The sequence below is a fragment of the Salvelinus fontinalis genome, chromosome 32, assembly GCF_029448725.1.
Source record: "Salvelinus fontinalis isolate EN_2023a chromosome 32, ASM2944872v1, whole genome shotgun sequence".
In the NCBI taxonomy this organism is placed as follows: Eukaryota; Metazoa; Chordata; class Actinopteri; order Salmoniformes; family Salmonidae; genus Salvelinus; species Salvelinus fontinalis.
Window position 1 is genome coordinate 12,036,530 of NC_074696.1, and position 21,868 is coordinate 12,058,397.

Below are 21,868 nucleotides of genomic sequence, written 5' to 3' on the forward strand. Positions count from 1 at the left end.
CTAGAACAGTCTGCAGCACACGGCCACAACCTATTAGAATCTGTAGTCAAATGTCTACTGTTTGCAGATGATCTGGTGCTTCTGTCACCAACCAAGCAGTGCCTACAGCAGCACCTAGATCTTCTGCACAGATTCTATCAGACCTGGATGGACACTGACAGTAAATCTCAGTAAGACAAAAATAATGGTGTTCCAAAAAAGGTCCAGTTGCCAGGACAAGGAATACAAAATTCCATCTAGACACCGTCGTCCTAGAGCACACAAGACTTTCTGACTGACCTGTTGCCACAAGAAAAGGGCAACCAGTGAAGAACAAACACCATTGTAAACACAACCCATATTTGTGTTTATTTATATTCCCTTTTGTACTTTAACTATTTACACATCATTACAACACTGTATATAGTCATAATATGACATTTGTAATGTCTTTATTCTTTTGGAACTTTTGTGAGCGTAATGTTTACTGTTAATTTTTTATTTCACTTTTGTTTATTATCTATTTCACTTGCTTTGGTAATGTTAACATATGTTTTCCATGCCAAAAAAGCCCTGAAAGAAAGTAAGAGACAGGGACAGTCCATACTGAAGGAGTCTGTGGGAGGGAAACTGCGAGGGGCTCAGCAGATTACTGCTTATAAAGGAGGTTACAGTCTGTGTGTGTGTGTGTGTGTGTGTGTGTGTGTGTGTGTGTGTGTGTGTGTGTGTGTGTGTGTGTGTGTGTGTGTGTGTGTGTGTGTGTGTGTGTGTGTGTGTGTGTGTGTGTGTGTGTGTGTGTGTGTGTGTGTGTGTGTGTGTGTGTGTGTACTGTCATTTGCAGTTCAGGTTATGTCCAGAAGAGGGAGGTGCTATCCTGTGTTAATCTAGTCAACTGTCTGTATTAATCTAGTCAACTGTCTGTGTTAATCTAGTCAACTGTCTGTGTTAATCTAGTCAACTGTCTGTATTAATCTAGTCAACTGTCTGTGTTAATCTAGTCAACTGTGGTGCTGCTATCCTGATACTGTCTGTGTTAATCTAGTCAACTGTCTGTGTTAATCTAGTCAACTGTGATGCTGCTATCCTGATACTGTCTGTGTTAATCTAGTCAACTGTCTGTATTAATCTAGTCAACTGTGATGCTGCTATCCTGATACTGTCTGTGTTAATCTAGTCAACTGTGGTGCTGCTATCCTGATACTGTCTGTGTTAATCTAGTCAACTGTCTGTGTTAATCTAGTCAACTGTGATGCTGCTATCCTGATACTGTCTGTATTAATCTAGTCAACTGTCTGTGTTAATCTAGTCAACTGTCTGTGTTAATCTAGTCAACTGTGGTGCTGCTATCCTGATACTGTCTGTGTTAATCTAGTCAACTGTGGTGCTGCTATCCTGATACTGTCTGTGTTAATCTAGTCAACTGTGGTGCTGCTATCCTGATACTGTCTGTGTTAATCTAGTCAACTGTCTGTGTTAATCTAGTCAACTGTCTGTATTAATCTAGTCAACTGTCTGTGTTAATCTAGTCAACTGTCTGTATTAATCTAGTCAACTGTCTGTATTAATCTAGTCAACTGTGATGCTGCTATCCTGATACTGTCTGTGTTAATCTAGTCAACTGTCTGTGTTAATCTAGTCAACTGTGATGCTGCTATCCTGATACTGTCTGTATTAATCTAGTCAACTGTCTGTGTTAATCTAGTCAACTGTCTGTGTTAATCTAGTCAACTGTGGTGCTGCTATCCTGATACTGTCTGTGTTAATCTAGTCAACTGTGGTGCTGCTATCCTGATACTGTCTGTGTTAATCTAGTCAACTGTGGTGCTGCTATCCTGATACTGTCTGTGTTAATCTAGTCAACTGTCTGTGTTAATCTAGTCAACTGTCTGTGTTAATCTAGTCAACTGTGGTGCTGCTATCCTGATACTGTCTGTGTTAATCTAGTCAACTGTGATGCTGCTATCCTGATACTGTCTGTATTAATCTAGTCAACTGTCTGTGTTAATCTAGTCAACTGTCTGTGTTAATCTAGTCAACTGTGATGCTGCTATCCTGATACTGTCTGTATTAATCTAGTCAACTGTGATGCTGCTATCCTGATACTGTCTGTATTAATCTAGTCAACTGTCTGTGTTAATCTAGTCAACTGTGATGCTGCTATCCTGATACTGTCTGTATTAATCTAGTCAACTGTCTGTGTTAATCTAGTCAACTGTCTGTGTTAATCTAGTTAACTGTCTGTGTTAATCTAGTCAACTGTGATGCTGCTATCCTGATACTGTCTGTATTAATCTAGTCAACTGTGGTGCTGCTATCCTGATACTGTCTGTGTTAATCTAGTCAACTGTCTGTATTAATCTAGTCAACTGTCTGTGTTAATCTAGTCAACTGTCTGTATTAATCTAGTCAACTGTGATGCTGCTATCCTGATACTGTCTGTGTTAATCTAGTTAACTGTCTGTATTAATCTAGTCAACTGTGATGCTGCTATCCTGATACTGTCTGTGTTAATCTAGTCAACTGTCTGTATTAATCTAGTCAACTGTCTGTGTTAATCTAGTCAACTGTGATGCTGCTATCCTGATACTGTCTGTGTTAATCTAGTCAACTGTCTGTATTAATCTAGTCAACTGTCTGTGTTAATCTAGTCAACTGTCTGTATTAATCTAGTCAACTGTGATGCTGCTATCCTGATACTGTCTGTGTTAATCTAGTTAACTGTCTGTATTAATCTAGTCAACTGTGATGCTGCTATCCTGATACTGTCTGTGTTAATCTAGTCAACTGTCTGTATTAATCTAGTCAACTGTCTGTGTTAATCTAGTCAACTGTGGTGCTGCTATCCTGATACTGTCTGTGTTAATCTAGTCAACTGTGGTGCTGCTATCCTGATACTGTCTGTATTAATCTAGTCAACTGTGGTGCTGCTATCCTGATACTGTCTGTATTAATCTAGTCAACTGTGGTGAATGATGGATAACTGATAGAATGGGAGTAGAGCCTGGGGGTTTGGATGCTCTATCTGAGGTGAGCTTCTCACAGTTCTTTTCCTCAACTCCCTTACCCAGCAGGCACGGCTGGGGAAATATCCTCATGACATTACAGCCAGTTTGTTGTAATCTGGTTATAATGTAACATAATCTGTCTGTGAGGACGTCCCCTCACCCAGTTCTGTTAGATCTATACGGAGAAGCAGCAGAGGCCTGAGACTGCATGTAGTAGTCCTGCACTACAGGAAGAGGCAGGATCCTTCTCAACATGGGTGAGGCAGTGTGAGTGTGTGTTTGTGTGAGTATGACGTACGTGCTATGTGTGTGTGTGTGTGTGTGTGTCTCTCACTCACCATAGGCGATGCGGCCACTTCCATACAGCGAAGGATAAGATTCTGACTCTGTTCTCTGACCTGGTCCTTACTGTCCCCCAACCTGTCCACTAGGGCTGGGACCACTGGAGAAGGGAGGGACACACACAGTCAAATGTCATGTTAGAAAACTAGACTTGGATCCATAATTGAAACATTGGTAGTACAGAGGTTAGTAGACGGTGGGTCTATGGGTCAATGTCACTGTAGAGTTCACACAGACGTCTGGTAACAGACAGAGTCTAGTTCTTCCTGAGGAGGCACTAGTTTCTCTGCTACGGTTTTAAGTAATCCTCCGATTTCCCCTTCGAACCTCACACACACACACACAGGAAGGTTGCAGTAGGATGACATCACCCTGTCACTCCCCAGCTGATGTTTTCGGGGAGGAATGCCTGTGTGTCTGTGTGGGGGGGGGGGGGGGGGTTGGGTTGTTGCTACCACAACAGCTGGTTTCCTAGGCAACAGGGACAATAGAGGTCCAACACACAGTGACAGGGAGCATTGTAGCAGAGACACAAGTCATCATCAAACCCAAAATGAAATGATACTAGATTACTTTAGAAAAAAATGTTGACTTGCTCAGATAAAAACGATGACGTAAAGAGCTCTTGTTGAAACACTGTGCGATGTTTAAAACGATGAGAAATCGCAGAATGGTGATTTTACTAAATGACTGACAAGTTTGACTGTGTGATGTTAGGTGGCTTCTTGTGTAAATATTTTCCGTCTGGATTTTAATGATTTGTATGTCAGGAGGAGTAGAGAGACGTGACTGTGTGAGGTCATTGCGGTGTTCCCCCTTTCAGCTCCTCAGAAACCAGCTGTTTCACTTCCTCCCAATAACCCCCTCGCAGAACAAGATGGCGTCAGAAAAATGACCCACAACAGATGGGAGAGAAGAACAGTAACACACACACAGCGAGTGAGGAGAGAGTCAATTACGTGTAGATCAAGAATGACACTCATTAATCACTATGATCTCATCTCCTCCCCCTCGGTGTTGACAGAGAAACGAGTGGAAAAGTGGAGTGGAGAGGAGAAGTGGAGAGGAGAAGTGGAGAGGAGAAGTGGAGAGGAGAAGTGGAGAGGAGAAGTGGAGAGGAGAAGTGGAGAGGAGAAGTGGAGAGGAGTAGAGAGGAGAGCAGAAGTGGAGCGGAGTAGAGAGGAGAGCAGAAGTGGAGCGGAGTAGAGAGGAGAGCAGAAGTGGAGCGGAGTAGAGAGGAGAGCAGAAGTGGAGCGGAGTAGAGAGGAGAGCAGAAGTGGAGCGGAGTAGAGAGGAGAGGAGAAGTGGAGAGGAGAAGTGGAGAGGAGAAGTGGAGAGGAGAAGTGGAGAGGAGAAGTGGAGAGGAGAAGTGGAGAGGAGAAGTGGAGAGGAGAAGTGGAGAGGAGAAGTGGAGAGGGGAAGTGGAGAGGGGAAGTGGAGAGGGGAGGGGAAGTGGAGAGGAGAGGAGAAGTGGAGAGGAGAAGTGGAGAGGAGAGGAGAAGTGGAGAGGAGAGGAGAGGAGAAGTGGAGAGGGGAAGTGGAGAGGAGAGGAGAAGTGGAGAGGAGAGGGGAAGTGGAGAGGAGAAGTGGAGAGGAGAGGGGAAGAGGAGAGGGGAAGTGGAGAGGAGAGGAGAAGTGGAGAGGGGAAGTGGAGAGGAGAGGAGAAGTGGAGAGGAGAAGTGGAGAGTTTTCAGACAGTTGGGATCAGGTGATGTCAGACTGTTTGTTCCCCTTTGGAATCTGACAGGTCTCCTCCTAGAGCTGTACTGTAGGGCGGTGTGTGTGTGTGTGTGTCTCAAGGGCCAGCCTGGGTGAGTATGACAACTGGTGACACCTGCAGCAGTAGTCTGACAGGACAGTTAAACAAGTACAACACACACCAAAAGGCAGACAGGAGCAGCCAATGAGGGCAGTAGGGGGATGTGTTAAGGGGTTAGATGGGATAGTCCTACAGTTAGCCAGACTATTTGCAGCCTGATTACAGAAGAGGATGGAGACAAACGGAAACAGTAGCTCACCTGTTCCCAGGTATCCTCTAAAGTGTTCCCCCAGGCGATTGACGAACGCCCCGGCAATGTCTATCCCCAATAGCGCCACCTATAGGGCAGAGAGAAGAGAGAAATATTTAATAGTCCGTCACTCTCTCACACACACCAACCCCCAACACACAGACAGTAGTAAGGTTATAGAGTTCTGTGATGCTTAGTTTTCCTGCGTGTGTGTGAGAGATATCGGGATCTGATCTCACACGGAGGGAATTTTGTGTCTGGAATGCTTGTGTTGGCAGACCATGACAGAAGCAGAACATTCCAGAGAAGTAAAAATGGTTCTCTGTTCCAGACAGAGAGATCCTGACTGCTGTTCTTCCTATTTTAGTCAAACAGAGAGAGAGAGAGGGGAGAGAGAGAGAGAGGGGGAGATAGAAGAGCCAGGTAACCACAAAGAGAGAAGGAGAGAGAGAGAAGGAGAGAGAGAGAAGGAGAGAGAGAGAGAGAGAGAGAGAGAGAGAGAGAGAGAGAGAGAGAGAGAGAGAGAGAGAGAGAGAGAGAGAGAGAGAGAGAGAGAGAGAGAGAGAGAGAGAGAGAGAGATAGAGATAGAGATAGAGATAGAGATAGAGAGAGAAGAGCCAGGTAACCACAAAGAGAGGGAGAGAGAGGAGTAAATGCATGATGACGAGGGCTGTGACGGTCATTGGATTTTGGACGAAGGTAATTTGGGGGGAGGGGAGAAGGACCATATGTCCACTCAGGTATTCTCAGGCCCCTCTGATACTAATACACTTTAAACACGCAGCGACTGTCAGCCATGTAGGTCTAGCTAAGAGTGACTTTGCAGAATCAGGAGAGATGACATAGCATCTTTACCAAAACTGCCTGGTCAGATCGTCCGTCCATCTATTCATCAATCCATCCTAACTGCCTTGTCAACTGTCAGTCCATCCATACTGCCTGGTCAACTGTCAAACCATCCATCCATCCATCCTGCCTGGTCAACTGTCAATCCATCCATCCATCCATCCTGCCTGGTCAACTGTCAAACAATCCATCCATTCAAACTGCCTGGTCAACTGTCAATCCATCCATCCTGCCTGGTCAACTGTCAATCCATCCATCCATCCATCCATCCTGCCTGGTCAACTGTCAATCCATCCTGCCTGGTCAACTGTCAATCCATCCTGACTGGTCAACTGTCAATCCATCCATCCATCCTGACTGGTCAACTGTCAGTCCATCCATCAATCCATCCATCCATCCATCCTGCCTGGTCAACTGTCAATCCATCCATCCATCCATCCATCCTGCCTGGTCAACTGTCAATCCATCCTGCCTGGTCAACTGTCAATCCATCCTGACTGGTCAACTGTCAATCCATCCATCCATCCTGACTGGTCAACTGTCAGTCCATCCATCAATCCATCCATCCATCCATCCTGCCTGGTCAACTGTCAGTCCATCCATCCATCCTGCCTGGTCAACTGTCAGTCCATCCATCCATCCTGCCTGGTCAACTGTCAGTCCATCCATCCTAACCAGAGGAAGTGGTTTGGACCATGTCTAAGAGCTGAAGACTTGCCAAGCTCTTTAAGACTTTAGTTCAGCGGGGTAGGTTTAGTAAATCGCAAACATCTGCAGCTCTAAAACATTCAGAGAACGCAGAAAAGGCATTGTGCAATATTACAGTGTGTGCTGTGGAGCGTGTGTGCTCCTGTGTGGTGCATACGAACTGGGCGTAGTGCTATGTGAATGAGCATGGGGTGAATCTCTGCTGCTGAGAGAGAGAGCGAGCGAGCGAGCGAGCGAGCGAGCGAGCGAAAGGCCAGTGGCCAATCCTCAATTCTGGGAGATTCAGGATGACATTGACATAGGAATTGCTCCTCTCCAATCACATGAAGGCACAGTAAATTGATTGTATTTCTTGTCAACGAGTGTCATGGTGTGCTGGTTCATTATGGAGAACACCTATGAGCTTGTCAGCATGTGTCCTCTTCCGGGCTGTGACGGTGTTGGAAGTTACTCTAAGTGGCCAGGCAGAGGAGGTCACAATTCTGTTGGTTCACTTGTTTACATGGATATGATTCTTACATTTTGTAAAAAGCGTTTAACAAGCCATTACAGTTATTATCATGGAGAGGATCTGTCCCATTTTTGTATCGACAACAACGGAGTCCAAATACAGACATGTGCCTACCTTGTCCTAGACTGATTGCTTTTCTGCATGTAAAAATGTTTCCTTCAGATCCGACTTTGACGCACAAAACCATTCAAACGAAGTCGGACGGGGATTTTCTCCCACTTCCCACTAAATATTTGCATGACGTCCCAAACCCTGCTGCTGCGGTCATTCGATGGCAGTGACATTGACATATTTTGTTCAAAAGAGAGGATGCCGTAATGAAAGAACTAATATAGCCTAAGCTACGGAAAACAGGCTTTTTACAAGACTAAATGACGACAGGTGCGTTTGATTCTTATTAAAAGAGAGAGAGTCACTTTAGGAAACTTTCTGAATGGACATATCGGCCTATAGAGAATCAGCGAATTAAAACACAAGCACATCCCGTAAAAACTTCCGTCAATCAAAGTCACCAGCGTATGTCAGACACAAGCAAATATTTATCTTTTCCTGAAAACTTATTTAAAAAATTAAAAACTAGGCTTTCCTGAAAGTAGGCTGTAAGATAATTCATTGGCAAGGAAAGTATGAAAGGGACAGCTATGCAATAGTATGAAGCTGAAATTTAGGGGGAGAGTGTTGGAAAGATTTTAAATTCTGTGAGGAACTATTATATCATTTGAATGGATGTAAAAAAAAAAAAAAAAATTAAAACATACTTTGTTGACATGTCTGTGTGCGGCGAAGGAAGAAAAAAAATACCTCGGAATCCCAGCAGAGCTCTAAGAAGCAGGCCAGGCCTCGACAGGCCCAATCCACCATCAGTCCAAGCCTCTGGCAGTTACTATAGAGACAGAGACACCACGGAACTGGACTGCCACATGTCAGGCCATTCAACAGACAAAATGCCACCTGGGAAGTGTCTGCGTGCATTGCTCCTAATATGTACCTACAGTGAACTCGGAAAGTATTCAGAGCCCTTCACTTTTTCCACATTTTGTTACATTACAGCCTTATTCTAAAACGGATCAAATTATATATTTTTTCCTCAATCTACACACAATACCCAATAATGACATCACAATACCCCATAATGACGAAGCGAAAACTAGTTTTTAGAAATACATTATTTAAATAACTATTCAGACCTTTTGCAATGAGCCTCGAAATTGAGCTCAGGTCCATCCTGTTTCCATTGATCATCCTTGAGATGTTTCTACAACTTGGAGTCCACCTGTGGTAAATTCAACTGATTGGACATGATTTGGAAGGCCAGATCGGTCTATATAAAATGTCCCACAGTTGATAGTGCATGTCAGAGAAAAAAACCAAGCCATGAGGTCGAAGGAATTGTCCGTAGAGCTCAGAGACAGGATTGTGTCGAGGCACAGATCTGGAGAAGGGTACCAAAAAAATGCAACATTGAAGGTCCCCAAGAACACCGTGACCTCCGTCATTCTTAAATCGAATGAGTTAGGAACCATCAAGACTCCTCCTCGAGCTGGCCGCCCGGCCAAACTGCGGCCAATATTTAAATTGCACCTGGGCTGGAATAATACATTATGGCCTTTTTCTTGCATTTCAAAGATGGTACAAAAATAACTGCATGTTTTTTTCTTTGTATTATCTGTTACCAGATGTAATGTGTTATATTTTCCTACATTCCTTGCACATTTACACAAACGTCAAAGTGTTTCTTTTCAAATGGTACCAAGAAAATGAAAATCCTTGCTTCAGGGCCTGAGCTGCGGACAGTTAGATTTGAGTAGTTATTTTTCGCGAAAATTGAAAGAAAAAGGGGACCGATACAATGGTGGATGTCTTGAAGCAAGTGGGGATAGCAGACTGGGATAGGGAGAGATTGAATATGTTTGTAAATACTCCAGCCAGCTGGTCTGCACATGTTCTGAGGGCGCGGCTAGAGATGCTGTCTGGGCCGGCAGCCTTGCGAGGCCTAACACGCTTAAATATCTTACGTCCGCCACGGAGAACGAGAGCCCACAGTCCTTGGGAGCGGGCCACGTTGATAGCACTGTGTTATCCTCAAAGTGGGCGAAGAAGTTGTTTAGCATGTCTGGGAGCAAGACAGTGTCAGCGACGTGGCTGGTTTACCCTTTATAAATCAGTGATTGTCTGTAGACTGTCACATGCGTCTCGTGTATGAGCCGTTGAATTACGACTCCACTTTGTACTGACGTTTTGCCTGTTTGATTGCATTACGGAGGGAATAACTACACTGTTTGTATAAGACAATATTCCCAGTCCCCTTGCCATGGTTAAATGCGGTGGATTGCACTTTCAGTTTAGCCCAAATGCTGCCATCTATCCACGGTTTCTGGTTTGGGTAGATATGAAATAGTCACAGTGGGAACATCCCCTATACACTTCCTGACGAACTCAGTGTCCGTGTATACAATGTTATTCTCAGAGGCTACCTGGAACATACAGGGGCAAGAAAAAGTATGTGAACCGTTTGGAATTAGCTGGATTTCTGCATAAATTGGTCATCAAATTTGATCTGATCTTCATCGCAGTCACAACAATAGACAAACAGTGTGCTTAAACTAATAACGCAAATTGTATTTTTCTTGTCTATATTGAATACATCATTTAAACATTCACAGTGTAGGTTGAAAAAGTATGTGAACCCCAAGGCTAATGACTTCAAAAGCTAATTGGAGCCAAGAGTCAACTAATCTGGAGTCCAATCAATGAGAAGAGAATGGAGATGTTGGTTAGAGCTGCCTTGCCCTATAAAAAACACTCACAAAATTTGAGTTTGCTATTCACAAGAAGCATTGCCTGATGTGAACCATGCCTCAAACAAAAGAGATCTCAGAAGACCTAAGATTAAGAACTGTTGACTTGCATAAAGATGGAAAGGGTTACAAAAGTATCTCTAAAAGCCTTGATGTTCAGCAGTCCACGGTAAGACAAATTGTCTATAAATGGAGAAAGGTCAGCACTTTTGCTAGTCTCTCTAGGAGTGGCCATCCGGCAAAGATGACTGCAAGAGCACAGCGCAGAATAGTCAATGAGGTTAAGAAGAATCCTAGAGTGTCAGCTAAAGACTTACAGAAATCTCTGGAACATGCCAGCATCTCTGTTGATGAGTCTACAACACGTAAAAAACACTAAACAAGAATGGTGTTCATGGGAGGACACCACGGAAGAAACTACTGCTGTCCAAAAAAACAAAAAAAATTGCTGCACGTCTGAAGTTCGCTAAAGTGCACCTGGATGTTCCACAGCGCTACTGGCAAAATATTCTGTGGACAGATGAAACTACAGTTGAGTTGTTTGGACGGAACACACAACACTATGTGGAGAAAAAAAGGCACAGCACACCAACATCAAAACCTCATCCTCACTGTAAAGTATGGTGGAGGGAGCATCATGGTTTGTGGCTGCTTTGCTTCCTCAGGGCATGGACAGCTTGCTATCAGAAGGGGAAATTAATTCCCAAGTTTATCAAGACATTTTGCAAGAGAATGTTAGGCAGTCCGCCAATGGAAGCTCGACAGAAGTTGGGTGATGCACCAGGACAACGACCCAAAGCACATACAGTTGAAGTCGGAAATTTACATACACTTAGGTTGGAGTCATTAAAACTCGTTTCTCAACCACTCCACAAATTTCTTGTTAACAAACTATATTTTTGGCAAGTCGGTTAGGACATCTACTTTGTGCACGACGCAAGTAATTTTCCGAACAATTGTTTCCAGACAGATTATTTCACTTATAATTCACTGTATCACTATTCCAGTGGGTCAGAAGTTTACATACACTAAGTTGACTGCCTTTAAACAGCTTCGAAAATTCCAGAAACTGATGTCATGGCTTTAGAAGCTTCTGATAGGCTAATTGACATCATTTGAGTCAATTGAAGGTGTACCTGTGGATGTATTTCAAGGCCTGAAGGCCTGCCTTCAAACTCAGTGCCTCTTCGCTTGACATTATGGGAAAATCAAAAGAAATCAGACAAGCCAAAAAAAATTGTAGACCTCCACAAATCTGGTTCATCCTTGGGAGCAATTTCCAAATGCCTGAAGGTACCACATTCATCTGTACAAAAAATAGTACGCAAGTATAAACACCATGGGACAACGCAGCCGTCATACCACTCCGGATGAAGATGCGTTCTGTCTCCTAGAGATGAACGTACTTTGGTGCGAAATGTGCAAATCAATCCCAGAACAAAAGCAGAGGACCTTGTGAAGATGCTGGAGGAAACGGGTACAAATGTACCTATATCCAAAGTAAAACAAGTCCTATATCGACATAACCTGAAAAGCCACTCAGCAAGGAAGAAGCCACAGCTCCAAAACCACCATTAAAAAAGCCAGACTACGAGTGTATGTAAACTTCTGACCCACTGGAAATAAATCACTCTACTATTATTCTGACATTTTACATTCTTTAAAAAAAGTGGTAATCCTAACTGACCTAAGACATGGAATTCTTAATAGGATTAACTGTCAGGAATTGTGAAAAACTGAGCTTAAATGTATTTGGCAAAGGTGTATGTAAACTTCCGACTTCAACTGTAAGTAAATCAACAACAGCAGGGTTTCAACAGAAGAAAATACATCTTCCGGTGTGGCCCAGTCAGAGTCCTGACCTCAACCTTCTGGAGTGGCCCAGTCAGAGTCCTGACCTCAACGCGATTGAGATACGGTGGCATGACCTCAAGAGAGCAGTTCAGCAATTTTCTTGGGATGTCTGGTGTGAACTGAACAAACCAGTTTTGTAAAGAGGAACGGTCCAAAATTCCTCCTGACCGTTGTGCAGGTCTGATCCACAACTACAGAAAACATTTGGTTGAGGTTATTGCTGCCAAAGGAGGGTCAACCAGTTATTAAATCCAAGGGTTCACATACTTTTCCCACCCTGCACTGTGAATGTTTACACGGTGAGTTCAATAAAGACATGAAAACGTATAATTGTTTGTGTGTTATTAGTTTAAGCAGACTGTGTCTATTGTTGTGACCTAGATGAAGATCAGATCAAATTTTATGATCAATTAATGCAGAAATTCAGGTATTTCCAAAGGGTTCACATAATTTCCTGCCACTATCCCAGTCCACGTGCTCAAAACAATCTTGAAGCATGGATTCTGATTGGTCAGACAAGCGTTGAATAGACCTTAGCACGGGTACTTCCTGTTTGAGTTTCTACCTATAGGAAGAGAGGAGCAAAATGGAGTCGAGATCTGATTTGCAGAAGGGAGGGCAGGGGAGGGGGGCTTGTATGCATCCCGGAAGTTGGAATAACAATGGTTGAGTGTTTTTCCACTGTGAGTACCACAGTCAATGTGTTGATAGAACTTCGGTATGGTTTTCAAAATGTGTTTTTTGGCAGAAATTTGAACTTTCTGTAAATACGAATAAAGTTGTTGAAATTACGAGCCTAGTTGGTTAAGCCACAGAAAAAGGCAGGAACCTTTGCGCAAGCCATGATTGGCTGAGATAATGAATGGGCTGGACATGCCGAGAGATGAGTTTCAGATTGGTCTGCCGCGTAGCATTGTCTGCCTATAAAATGAGCTGCTCCTTATGAGTCGATAATCCTTTCTACTGCAGTTTTTTCTAAAGATATAACGTTAGCCATGGAGAACTGCAAATGTGTTGCTACTGCTCTCAACAACATTGCTGCCCTGAATTTCAAGCGATATTGACAAAGGTCAGCGGGAAAAAGATTGTGATTGACTACTTTTAGGACGACGATCGTGCCATGCTGGCGCTCTCTGACGCTGAAAATGAATCAGACGATGTGAACCAGAGAGACTTGACAACGGGCCAAGCAAGCTGTACAAACAAAACGGAAATGACACAGGTCTTATTTAATGAAAGGGGTTGCAGTCTGCCGAGTCCAATGTATAAGGATAAGAGTCTAGCTACACTTTCAGATATTATACCTTTCTAACTTTGTCAGAAAGTTGGTAGGATTATGGTTCATTGTTTAGCTTGCATGTCTAAACAAAAGACTTCACTTCGCCAGATGATCACATGACCCATCAAGTTAACCAGGTGTGTCTGACGGTGATTACGGCTATCTATTGTATAATAATGCCAAGATATTTGTACCAGGTATTTGTCTTTCAGCATCAGTAGAACACGCCTGACTCTCCTCCACCAGTCATACAAGGAGAATGGTCTAATGCCTCCCATCAGAAAGACCTGTAGAACACGCCTGACTCTCCTCCACCAGTCATACAAGGAGAATGGTCTAATGCCTCCCATCAGAAAGACCTGTAGAACACGCCTGACTCTCCTCCACCAGTCATACAAGGAGAATGGTCTAATGCCTCCCATCAAAAAGAGAGCTGGCCAAAGCAAGCACTTTCTCAGAGTGAGCGGTCTGTCTACCAGAAGATGGTTGCTGACTGCCAGACCACCTGTCAAGACCTGTAGTTGTCTCTGGGGGCCCCTACTGAACCAGCAAGCAAAGACATCAGGATACATTACAGCTTTGACTTTGCTCAACAAGTAAGCAACATGTCCTCCTTTATACTGATTAAGGACATAGATGGACAGATAAAGACACAAAATATATAATATATGGGATGTAGGCAAATGCCTTTCACTGAGCTGTGTAAACACCTAGTAATATAAAAGGTTACATAAAATAAAGACTGACAGGGGTGAAAATTCATTTTAAATTTATCTTAGTGTTATTTTGTTGTTTGCAGGTGCACTATCCTTCATGCAACCAGGTCCCATCTAATATCCTTCTGACCCTATGCAACCAGGTCCCATCTACTATCCTTCTGACCCTATGCAACCAGGTCCCATCTACTATCCTTCTGACCCTATGCAACCAGGTCCCATCTACTATCCTTCTGACCCTATGCAACCAGGTCCCATCTACTATCCTTCTGACCCTATGTAGCCAGGTCCCATCTACTATCCTTCTGACCCTATGCAGCCAGGTCCCATCTAATATCCTTCTGACCCTATGCAACCAGGTCCCATCTAATATCCTTCTGACCCTATGCAGCCAGGTCCCAATCTACTATCCTTCTGACCCTATGCAGCCAGGTCCCATCTAATATCCTTCTGACCCTATGCAGCCAGGTCCCATCTACTATCCTTCTGACCCTATGCAGCCAGGTCCCATCTACTATCCTTCTGACCCTATGCAGCCAGGTCCCATCTACTATCCTTCTGACCCTATGCAGCCAGGTCCCATCTACTATCCTTCTGACCCTATGCAGCCAGGTCCCATCTAATATCCTTCTGACCCTATGCAGCCAGGTCCCATCTACTATCCTTCTGACCCTATGCAGCCAGGTCCCATCTAATATCCTTCTGACCCTATGCAGCCAGGTCCCATCTACTATCCTTCTGACCCTATGCAGCCAGGTCCCATCTAATATCCTTCTGACCCTATGCAGCCAGGTCCCATCTACTATCCTTCTGACCCTATGCAGCCAGGTCCCATCTAATATCCTTCTGACCCTATGCAGCCAGGTCCCATCTACTATCCTTCTGACCCTATGCAGCCAGGTCCCATCTAATATCCTTCTGACCCTATGCAGCCAGGTCCAATCTACTATCCTTCTGACCCTATGCAACCAGGTCCCATCTAATATCCTTCTGACCCTATGCAGCCAGGTCCAATCTACTATCCTTCTGACCCTATGCAGCCAGGTCCCATCTAATATCCTTCTGACCCTATGCAGCCAGGTCCAATCTACCTTTCAACTCCTCGCAAGTGTGTCTTGTTTGGTGTCTGCTGTGAAGGAATACCACAACAAGTCAACTGCATGTCATCCAGAAAAGGCAGCAGCGATGTCATCAACTACATGCACCATTTCTTCACCAACTACGGAGTTGGTGCACAAGTCTGTGCTCTGGTATTGTGCCTGGTGGACCATACACAAGCTCCACCATAGTCTGGACTAGAGGTCAACCGATTATGATTTTTCAACGCCGATACCGATTTTTGGAGGACCCCAAAAAAAGCCAATACCGATTAAATCGGACGATTTTTATTTATTTATTTGTAATAATGACAATTACAACAATACTGAATGAACACTTATTTTAACTTAATATAATACATCAATAAAATCAATTTAGCCTCAAATAAATAATAAAACATGTTCAATTTGGTTTAAACACCACTGTAACCGATTGTATGCATATAACTACCTCATCTATCACTGATATTGTTCTTCTACAGACTGTATAACTACCTCGTCTATCACGGATATTGTTCTTCTACAGACTGTATAACTACCTCGTCTATAACCGATATGGGTATTGTACAGACTGTATAACTACCTCGTCTATCACTGATATTGTTCTTGTACAGACTGTATAACTACCTCGTCTATCACTGATATTGTTCTTGTACAGACTGTATATTCTGTAGTTCTTTCTCTACTGGCATTGACACTTGTTATTTATATTGACATCCTTTCTGATATTGCTACTATGTAAGTAACCATTTGGCTGTATCGTTTACACCTTCTGTAGAGACCCATCCATTTAGCAAGATGTGGCTGGGGGTTATAGCATTTCTCTCATGTGACCCATCAATTTATACAAGTGTGTCAACTAATAAATATATATTTTTTAATAGTTATATCTGAACACTTTGTTTCCCTGGTTGTTCCTTGCTGTAGGCTACTACTTTTACCCATTAGTCTTCATCTTTACTACACTACTCACTCTGTTTAGCACATGACCTCACATGTGAATCCATAATGAGATGGGTGGGACTAAAGCTTAAGAGGGTGTGAACCATGCTGAATGGGTGGAGACAAAGAAGTGCTCTCCAGTAGGTTTACCAAAACATTCAAGGGCCATTTTCTCAAAAGTGGGGTTACAAGTTTAGCAACTTTCAATGCAGAATTACTTTCCCATTGTTCATCAAATGCAGTGTATGATATACCATTTTGTAGCTCTCTCTCTCTGCTTTTGTCCAATGTAAAAAAAAAAAATAGTAATAATAATTTAAAATCACATTTTGCTACATAAGACCGAATCAAGGAAGTCGGTCACATTTCATTTGTGGGGGGCAAATACAGCAAATATATTTATTAAAAAGTCACCTTGTTCTAGAGAAATGTATAATTATCAAAACGTCACACCAGGGTAAAGCCTACACGAAACACAGGCCTTATTTGAAGTGTATCTAAAATCCCCTACGGGAAAAATAAATGGTGGAAAAACAATTGGAACCATTTCCTTGTTTTACCCACTAGGTCTTATGGGTATTATGACTCATACTGTGGTACTCTTTAAACCAGCAGCATTACCAGTCTCAGTCTGTACACAGCTCCCCGAGTGAGTCAATCTCAGTCTGGACACAGCTCTCTGGGTCACTCTGCATCCATTAATCTCTCTCGCTCTTCTCTCTCACTTCCCCTCCCTTCTCCCTCACTTCCCCTCCCTTCTCATCTGGGATGACTCAGCATCTTCACAGAAGCCGGCGCCTCCCCTTCTCTCCTCTAGAACAATTAGGAGCTATTATTTGGAGAGCAAAGTAAAAACCATTTTCAAATCATGAAGAATAAAATTAATAAAAAGGACAGACTGGATCGGATCTTAAAAATCAGTACTTTTGAGAAGCTTTGTGAATACGGGCCGTAGACCAGTACAGTACACACTGAAGGAGCTCGCTAGAGGACAGGGAGTTCAGTTGTAATTGGACCGGGCTCATGTTACTAAAACTCTAAATCACACCCTGGCCAAAAGTAATTACAGCATTATCCTGCTTCCACATCTGTGTTTCTGTCAAACCGTCCTCCTCGTATTGTTCCCTGTAATATAACCTTTAACCCTCAGGGAAATAATAGGATGCTGTTGAGGGTTGATTATAGTTTTATTTCACTGGATCTTCTGCAAGGTCCTGTGACCTTTTTTCCATTGCAGCCCTGCTCCAGCCTGAGACTTTCCATAGGCTTAAACACTGGTGTTATACTAGGGAAGGTAAAAGAAACATCTTTAAAATACACACCAAAAAAATGTAAATGCAATATGTAAAAGTATTGGTTGCATGTTTTATGATTTAATTTTTTTATTTTTATATAATCAATTTGCACAACGCATTTCTCTCAAATTTTGGGTACAAATTAAGTTTATATTGCTGTTAGTAAGCATTTCTCCTTTGCCAAGATAATCCATCCACCTGACAGGTGTGGCATATAAAAAAGTTGATTAAACAGCAATATCAATACACAGGTGCACCTTGTGCTGGGGACAATAAAAGGTGACTAAAATGTGCAGTTCAGTCACACAACAGTGCCAGAGATGTCTCAAGTTTAGGGAGCGTGCAATTGGCATGCTGACTGCAGGAATGTTCACCAGAGCTGTTGCCGGATAATTGAATGTTAATTTCTCTACCATAAGCCGCGTCCAATGTCGTTTTAGAGAATTTGGCAGTACGTCCAACCGGCCTCACAACCGCAGACAACGTGTATGGCATTGTGTGGGCGAGCGGTTTGCTGATGTCAACGTTGTGAACAGAGTGCCCCATGACGACAGTGGGGTTATAGTATGGGCAGGCATAAGCTACACACAACGAACACAATTGCATTTTGTCTATGGAAATTTTAATGCACAGATACTGTGACGAGATCCTGAGGCCCATTGTCGTGCCATTCATCCGCCACCATCGCCTCATGTTTCAGTGTGATAATGCCGTGTCGTCGCAAGGATCTGTACACAATTCCTGGAAGCTGAAAATGTCCCAGTTCTTCCATGGCCTGCATACTCACCAGACATGTCAACCAATGAGCATGTTTGGGATGCTCTGGATCGACGTGTACGACAGCATGTCCCAGTTCTCACCAATATCAAGCAAATTCACACACCCATTGAAGAGGAGTGGGACAACATTCCACAGGCCACAATTGACAGCCTGATCAACTCTATGTGAAGGAGATGTGTCACGCTGCAGGAGGAAAATGGTCACACCAGATACTGACTGGTGTTCTGATCCACACCCCTACCTTTATTTCCTTTAAAAAGGTATCTGTGACCAACACATCTGTATTCCCAGTCAGGTGAAATCCATAGATTAGGGCCTCATTTATTTATTTAAAATGTACTGATTTCCTTCTATGAACTGTAACTCAGTAAAATCTTTGACATTTTAGCATGTTGCGTTTATATTTTTGTTCTGTATTAGTTGTAATGGATTCACCTCCAGTGGACGTAACCAGCATCACCTTCAGCGTCTGACACAAGGATTCATTCCATGGTGTATAGTTCAGACATAACTGTCTAGGTTTATGAGGAGATACATTTAGCAAAGAAAACAAAGGCCACATTCCATCATTTTCCACAGATATGACATTATACCACACGCCGACCCCTCCCCCACCCTCTAGGCGCTCTGACAATGGGGTCCTCCTCCAAGCACACAGTCCACTACTACCACTAGCCGACAGGGCAAAGAAAAACATACACCTGAATGATATCTAACTCATTAAGAGTACATTAAGAGTCACAATATAAGTGTTACTTGTATTAAACCTTTTAATACAAGATTATTCACCGTTTTTTTTCTAGCTAACCGTCTGATCAATCGTGGCTGGACAGCAGAGCTACCTAACGTACGTTATTGTTAACCCTTTTCCATTCAAGAAAGTGTCCCACTACTCAAAGAAAACGCAACATTTTAGACACAATTACGGGGAGATTAATGGGCTATCTGTTTGAATCAGATTATCTCCGTTTTAATGAGATTACAGTTAGAAGATATAGTCCTCTACTACAGCGAGACCGCACAGCTTCACAAAATAACACTGTCTGTGGTAAAAACTCGTTATTCCTGAGTAGCTTCTTCTTTCTAGTTAACTAATGTCCCCACACTGAGAATAATCATCCCTGGCTTGCAAACTAGCTACATCCTATCACAAAACATGTATATCAAAGAACTACGTTAGCCGGATAGGTCGGGGGGGTCATAATAAAAGGACCACAGTCTGCCGTGTACACCGCAACGTTCCCATGTGCTGCGGTCTCACCTTGTAGTTGCTGGAGTTGACCCATCCCGTCAGCTCATCTATGGTTTTATCCAGCCGGGGTTTGTCTTGTTCTACATCGGAGGACCTCTGCGGGTCGTTCAGGTAGTCTATTAAGTCCTGCCCGACCTGCAGCCTGCGGGTAACGTCTTTCTGCAGGACCTGCTGATATAAATATTCCATGTTGTCATGCTCCTCCATTGAGCAGGCAGTGCTGTGTGGTCAGCTCCGGGGCCAGCCAGACTAACGTAGAGGGTACTGGCCGGTTGGTTGCAGGGTTGGATGGGGAAAAAGGTTCGCTCCGGTCAGGTCTTAATTCTGAGCAGAGGACAGTTGCCAACAAACAATACGCCTGTCAAATTAGCTTGGCAAGCGCAATCACTTTGTCTAAAGGACACACACTGCTCGACTTTGATTTCAGAGAAGGACAACAGAGAATGTTGCTCTCTGATAGCTACTGTAGCAAGCAATAACTTTCAAAAAGTTTTGAAAAATTACACAAATGTGCGGTAGAACCAACCAGGTCATGTATTGACCCACAACAACACAAGGAAGCTAGCTGGCTAAGCTAACGAATCTAGCGTTAGCTAGCTACACACATCATTGGGAACAACTAGCTAATAGCTAGCAAGCTGAAGGAAGCAACGTTAGCTAATTGGCCACAGGCCTGACACCTAGCTTCGTTTCGGTTTTGTATTCCATTATATGATAGTCTCTCTTGTCAAACCCTTCAAAATAAAGTTGCGCCAAAACTCTGCTTTGTCTCCCGCGGTTCCTGCTGGCTACTTTTAATCAAGGGAATAATCGCCCCTACTACAGCTGTCTAACTAAACCCTCCCCCGCTGAAAACATGCGCCAAGCCGGTGACTGCAGTTTACTAGTAGGCCTGCCGCGCAAACAAGCAGTCTGACGAAGCGGACGGGGTCCTTCGCAGGGTTGCCAGTTGTTTTGTTTTAACTATCTAGCATTACGGAGACTACAAACATGAGTGTTTACTTAGAATTCTTTCTAAGACACAAAATTATTTTCTAGACACAAAAAAATAACCACAACTACTGTGCATTTAATTTGTCTACCACAGGAGGTTGGTGACACCTTATTTGGGGAGGACGGACTCACAGTAATAGCTCAAACAGAATGGCATCGAACTCAAACACATGGTTTCCATGTGTTTTATACCATTTCATCCCAGCCATTATTATGAGCTGTCCTCCCCTCAGCAGCCTCCTGTGTTAAAACCATGTATAGTAAGTGTGTATTTACTTATTTTATTTAACCCTTATTTGACCAGGTAAGTTCACTGGGAACACATTCTATTTACAGCAATTACCTGGGGAATAGTTACAGGGGAGAAGAGGGCAGATGAATGAGCCATTTGAAATGTATTTTGCATTTGTGAAATTATTTTGATGTAATATGAAAGTAGAGGGATTTATGTTTCTAGAACCAGACCGAATTGAGAATCGATTCCCATTTAGATGGGAGTATTTGGCTGTTTTGGCTTCCAGAGCCAATTCGCCCTTTAAACAGAACATGTAAGGTCCTTGGACTAAGGAGTAGCGTTATGCTCCTTTAGTCCATTACCCGGGCTAATGCAGTAGCCACCTTACATATGTAGTATTGTGTAGTGGTCAAGGACTTAAGTAAAATTTAAATGTTTGTCGTAGCCTAATGTCTATGAAAACAAACACGTTATCAATGGAACAGTAGGTCATTGTTTTTTGATAAGTTGTAAGCTCATTAAATACTATTCTATATATTTTTCCAAAACCAAGAGGGCATATTACATTTGTTGAAATGACATTTGAACAGCAGATCAGCAGTAGGTTTTATTTCCCTAGGCTTTACCTCAGCGGGCTTGTGATGCGCAAGAGACTTGAGTCGTGTTCAAACCCAAAGTCACACATGCATGCACATACACACAGCATACCACCCTGCATACCACTGCTGGCTTGCTTCTGAAGCTAAGCAGGGTTGGTCCTGGTCAGTCCCTGGATGGGAGACCAGATGCTGCTGGAAGTGGTGTTGGAGGGCCAGTAGGAGGCACTCTTTCCTCTGGTCTAAAAAATATCCCAATGCCCCAGGGCAGTGATTGACACTGCCCTGTGTAGGGTGCCGTCTTTCGGATGGGACGTTAAACGGGTGTCCTGACTCTCTGAGGTCATTAAAGTTCCCATGGCACTTATCGTAAGAGTAGGGGTGTTAACCCCGGTGTCCTGGCTAAATTCCCAATCTGGCCCTCAAACCATCATGGTCACCTAATAATCCCCAGTTTACAATTGGCTCATTCATCCCCCTCCTCTCCCCTGTAACTATTCCCCAGGTCGTTGCTGCAAATGAGAATGTGTTCTCAGTCAACTTACCTGGTAAAATAAAAATAAATAAATAAACATCCACTGCAACTATCGTGCAGATTTGAGTTGCACCAGAGGCAATTTAAATTAAACC

The 21,868-nt window shown here is 43.3% G+C and overlaps 1 protein-coding gene across 21 annotated transcripts in view; it reads right to left on the reverse strand.

Annotated features, from left to right (window-relative positions):
• Positions 1-20,296, reverse strand: part of LOC129830734 (CLIP-associating protein 2-like) — a 125,698-nt gene extending 105,402 nt beyond the window's left edge. For 15 of the 21 annotated variants that reach the window (XM_055893399.1, XM_055893393.1, XM_055893396.1 and 12 more), the window contains exons 1-3: positions 19,424-20,296; positions 5,345-5,423; positions 3,323-3,426 (exon numbers count right to left, since the gene is read on the reverse strand). In XM_055893399.1, the coding sequence (XP_055749374.1) occupies positions 3,323-3,426; positions 5,345-5,423; positions 19,424-19,621 (381 nt within the window). In that variant the 5' untranslated portion in view covers positions 19,622-20,296. The remainder of the gene's footprint in view (positions 1-3,322; positions 3,427-5,344; positions 5,424-19,423) is intronic. The other 6 variants (XM_055893407.1, XM_055893410.1, XM_055893409.1 and 3 more) reach the window with 1 other exon arrangement.
• Positions 20,297-21,868: the final 1,572 nt, after the last annotated feature.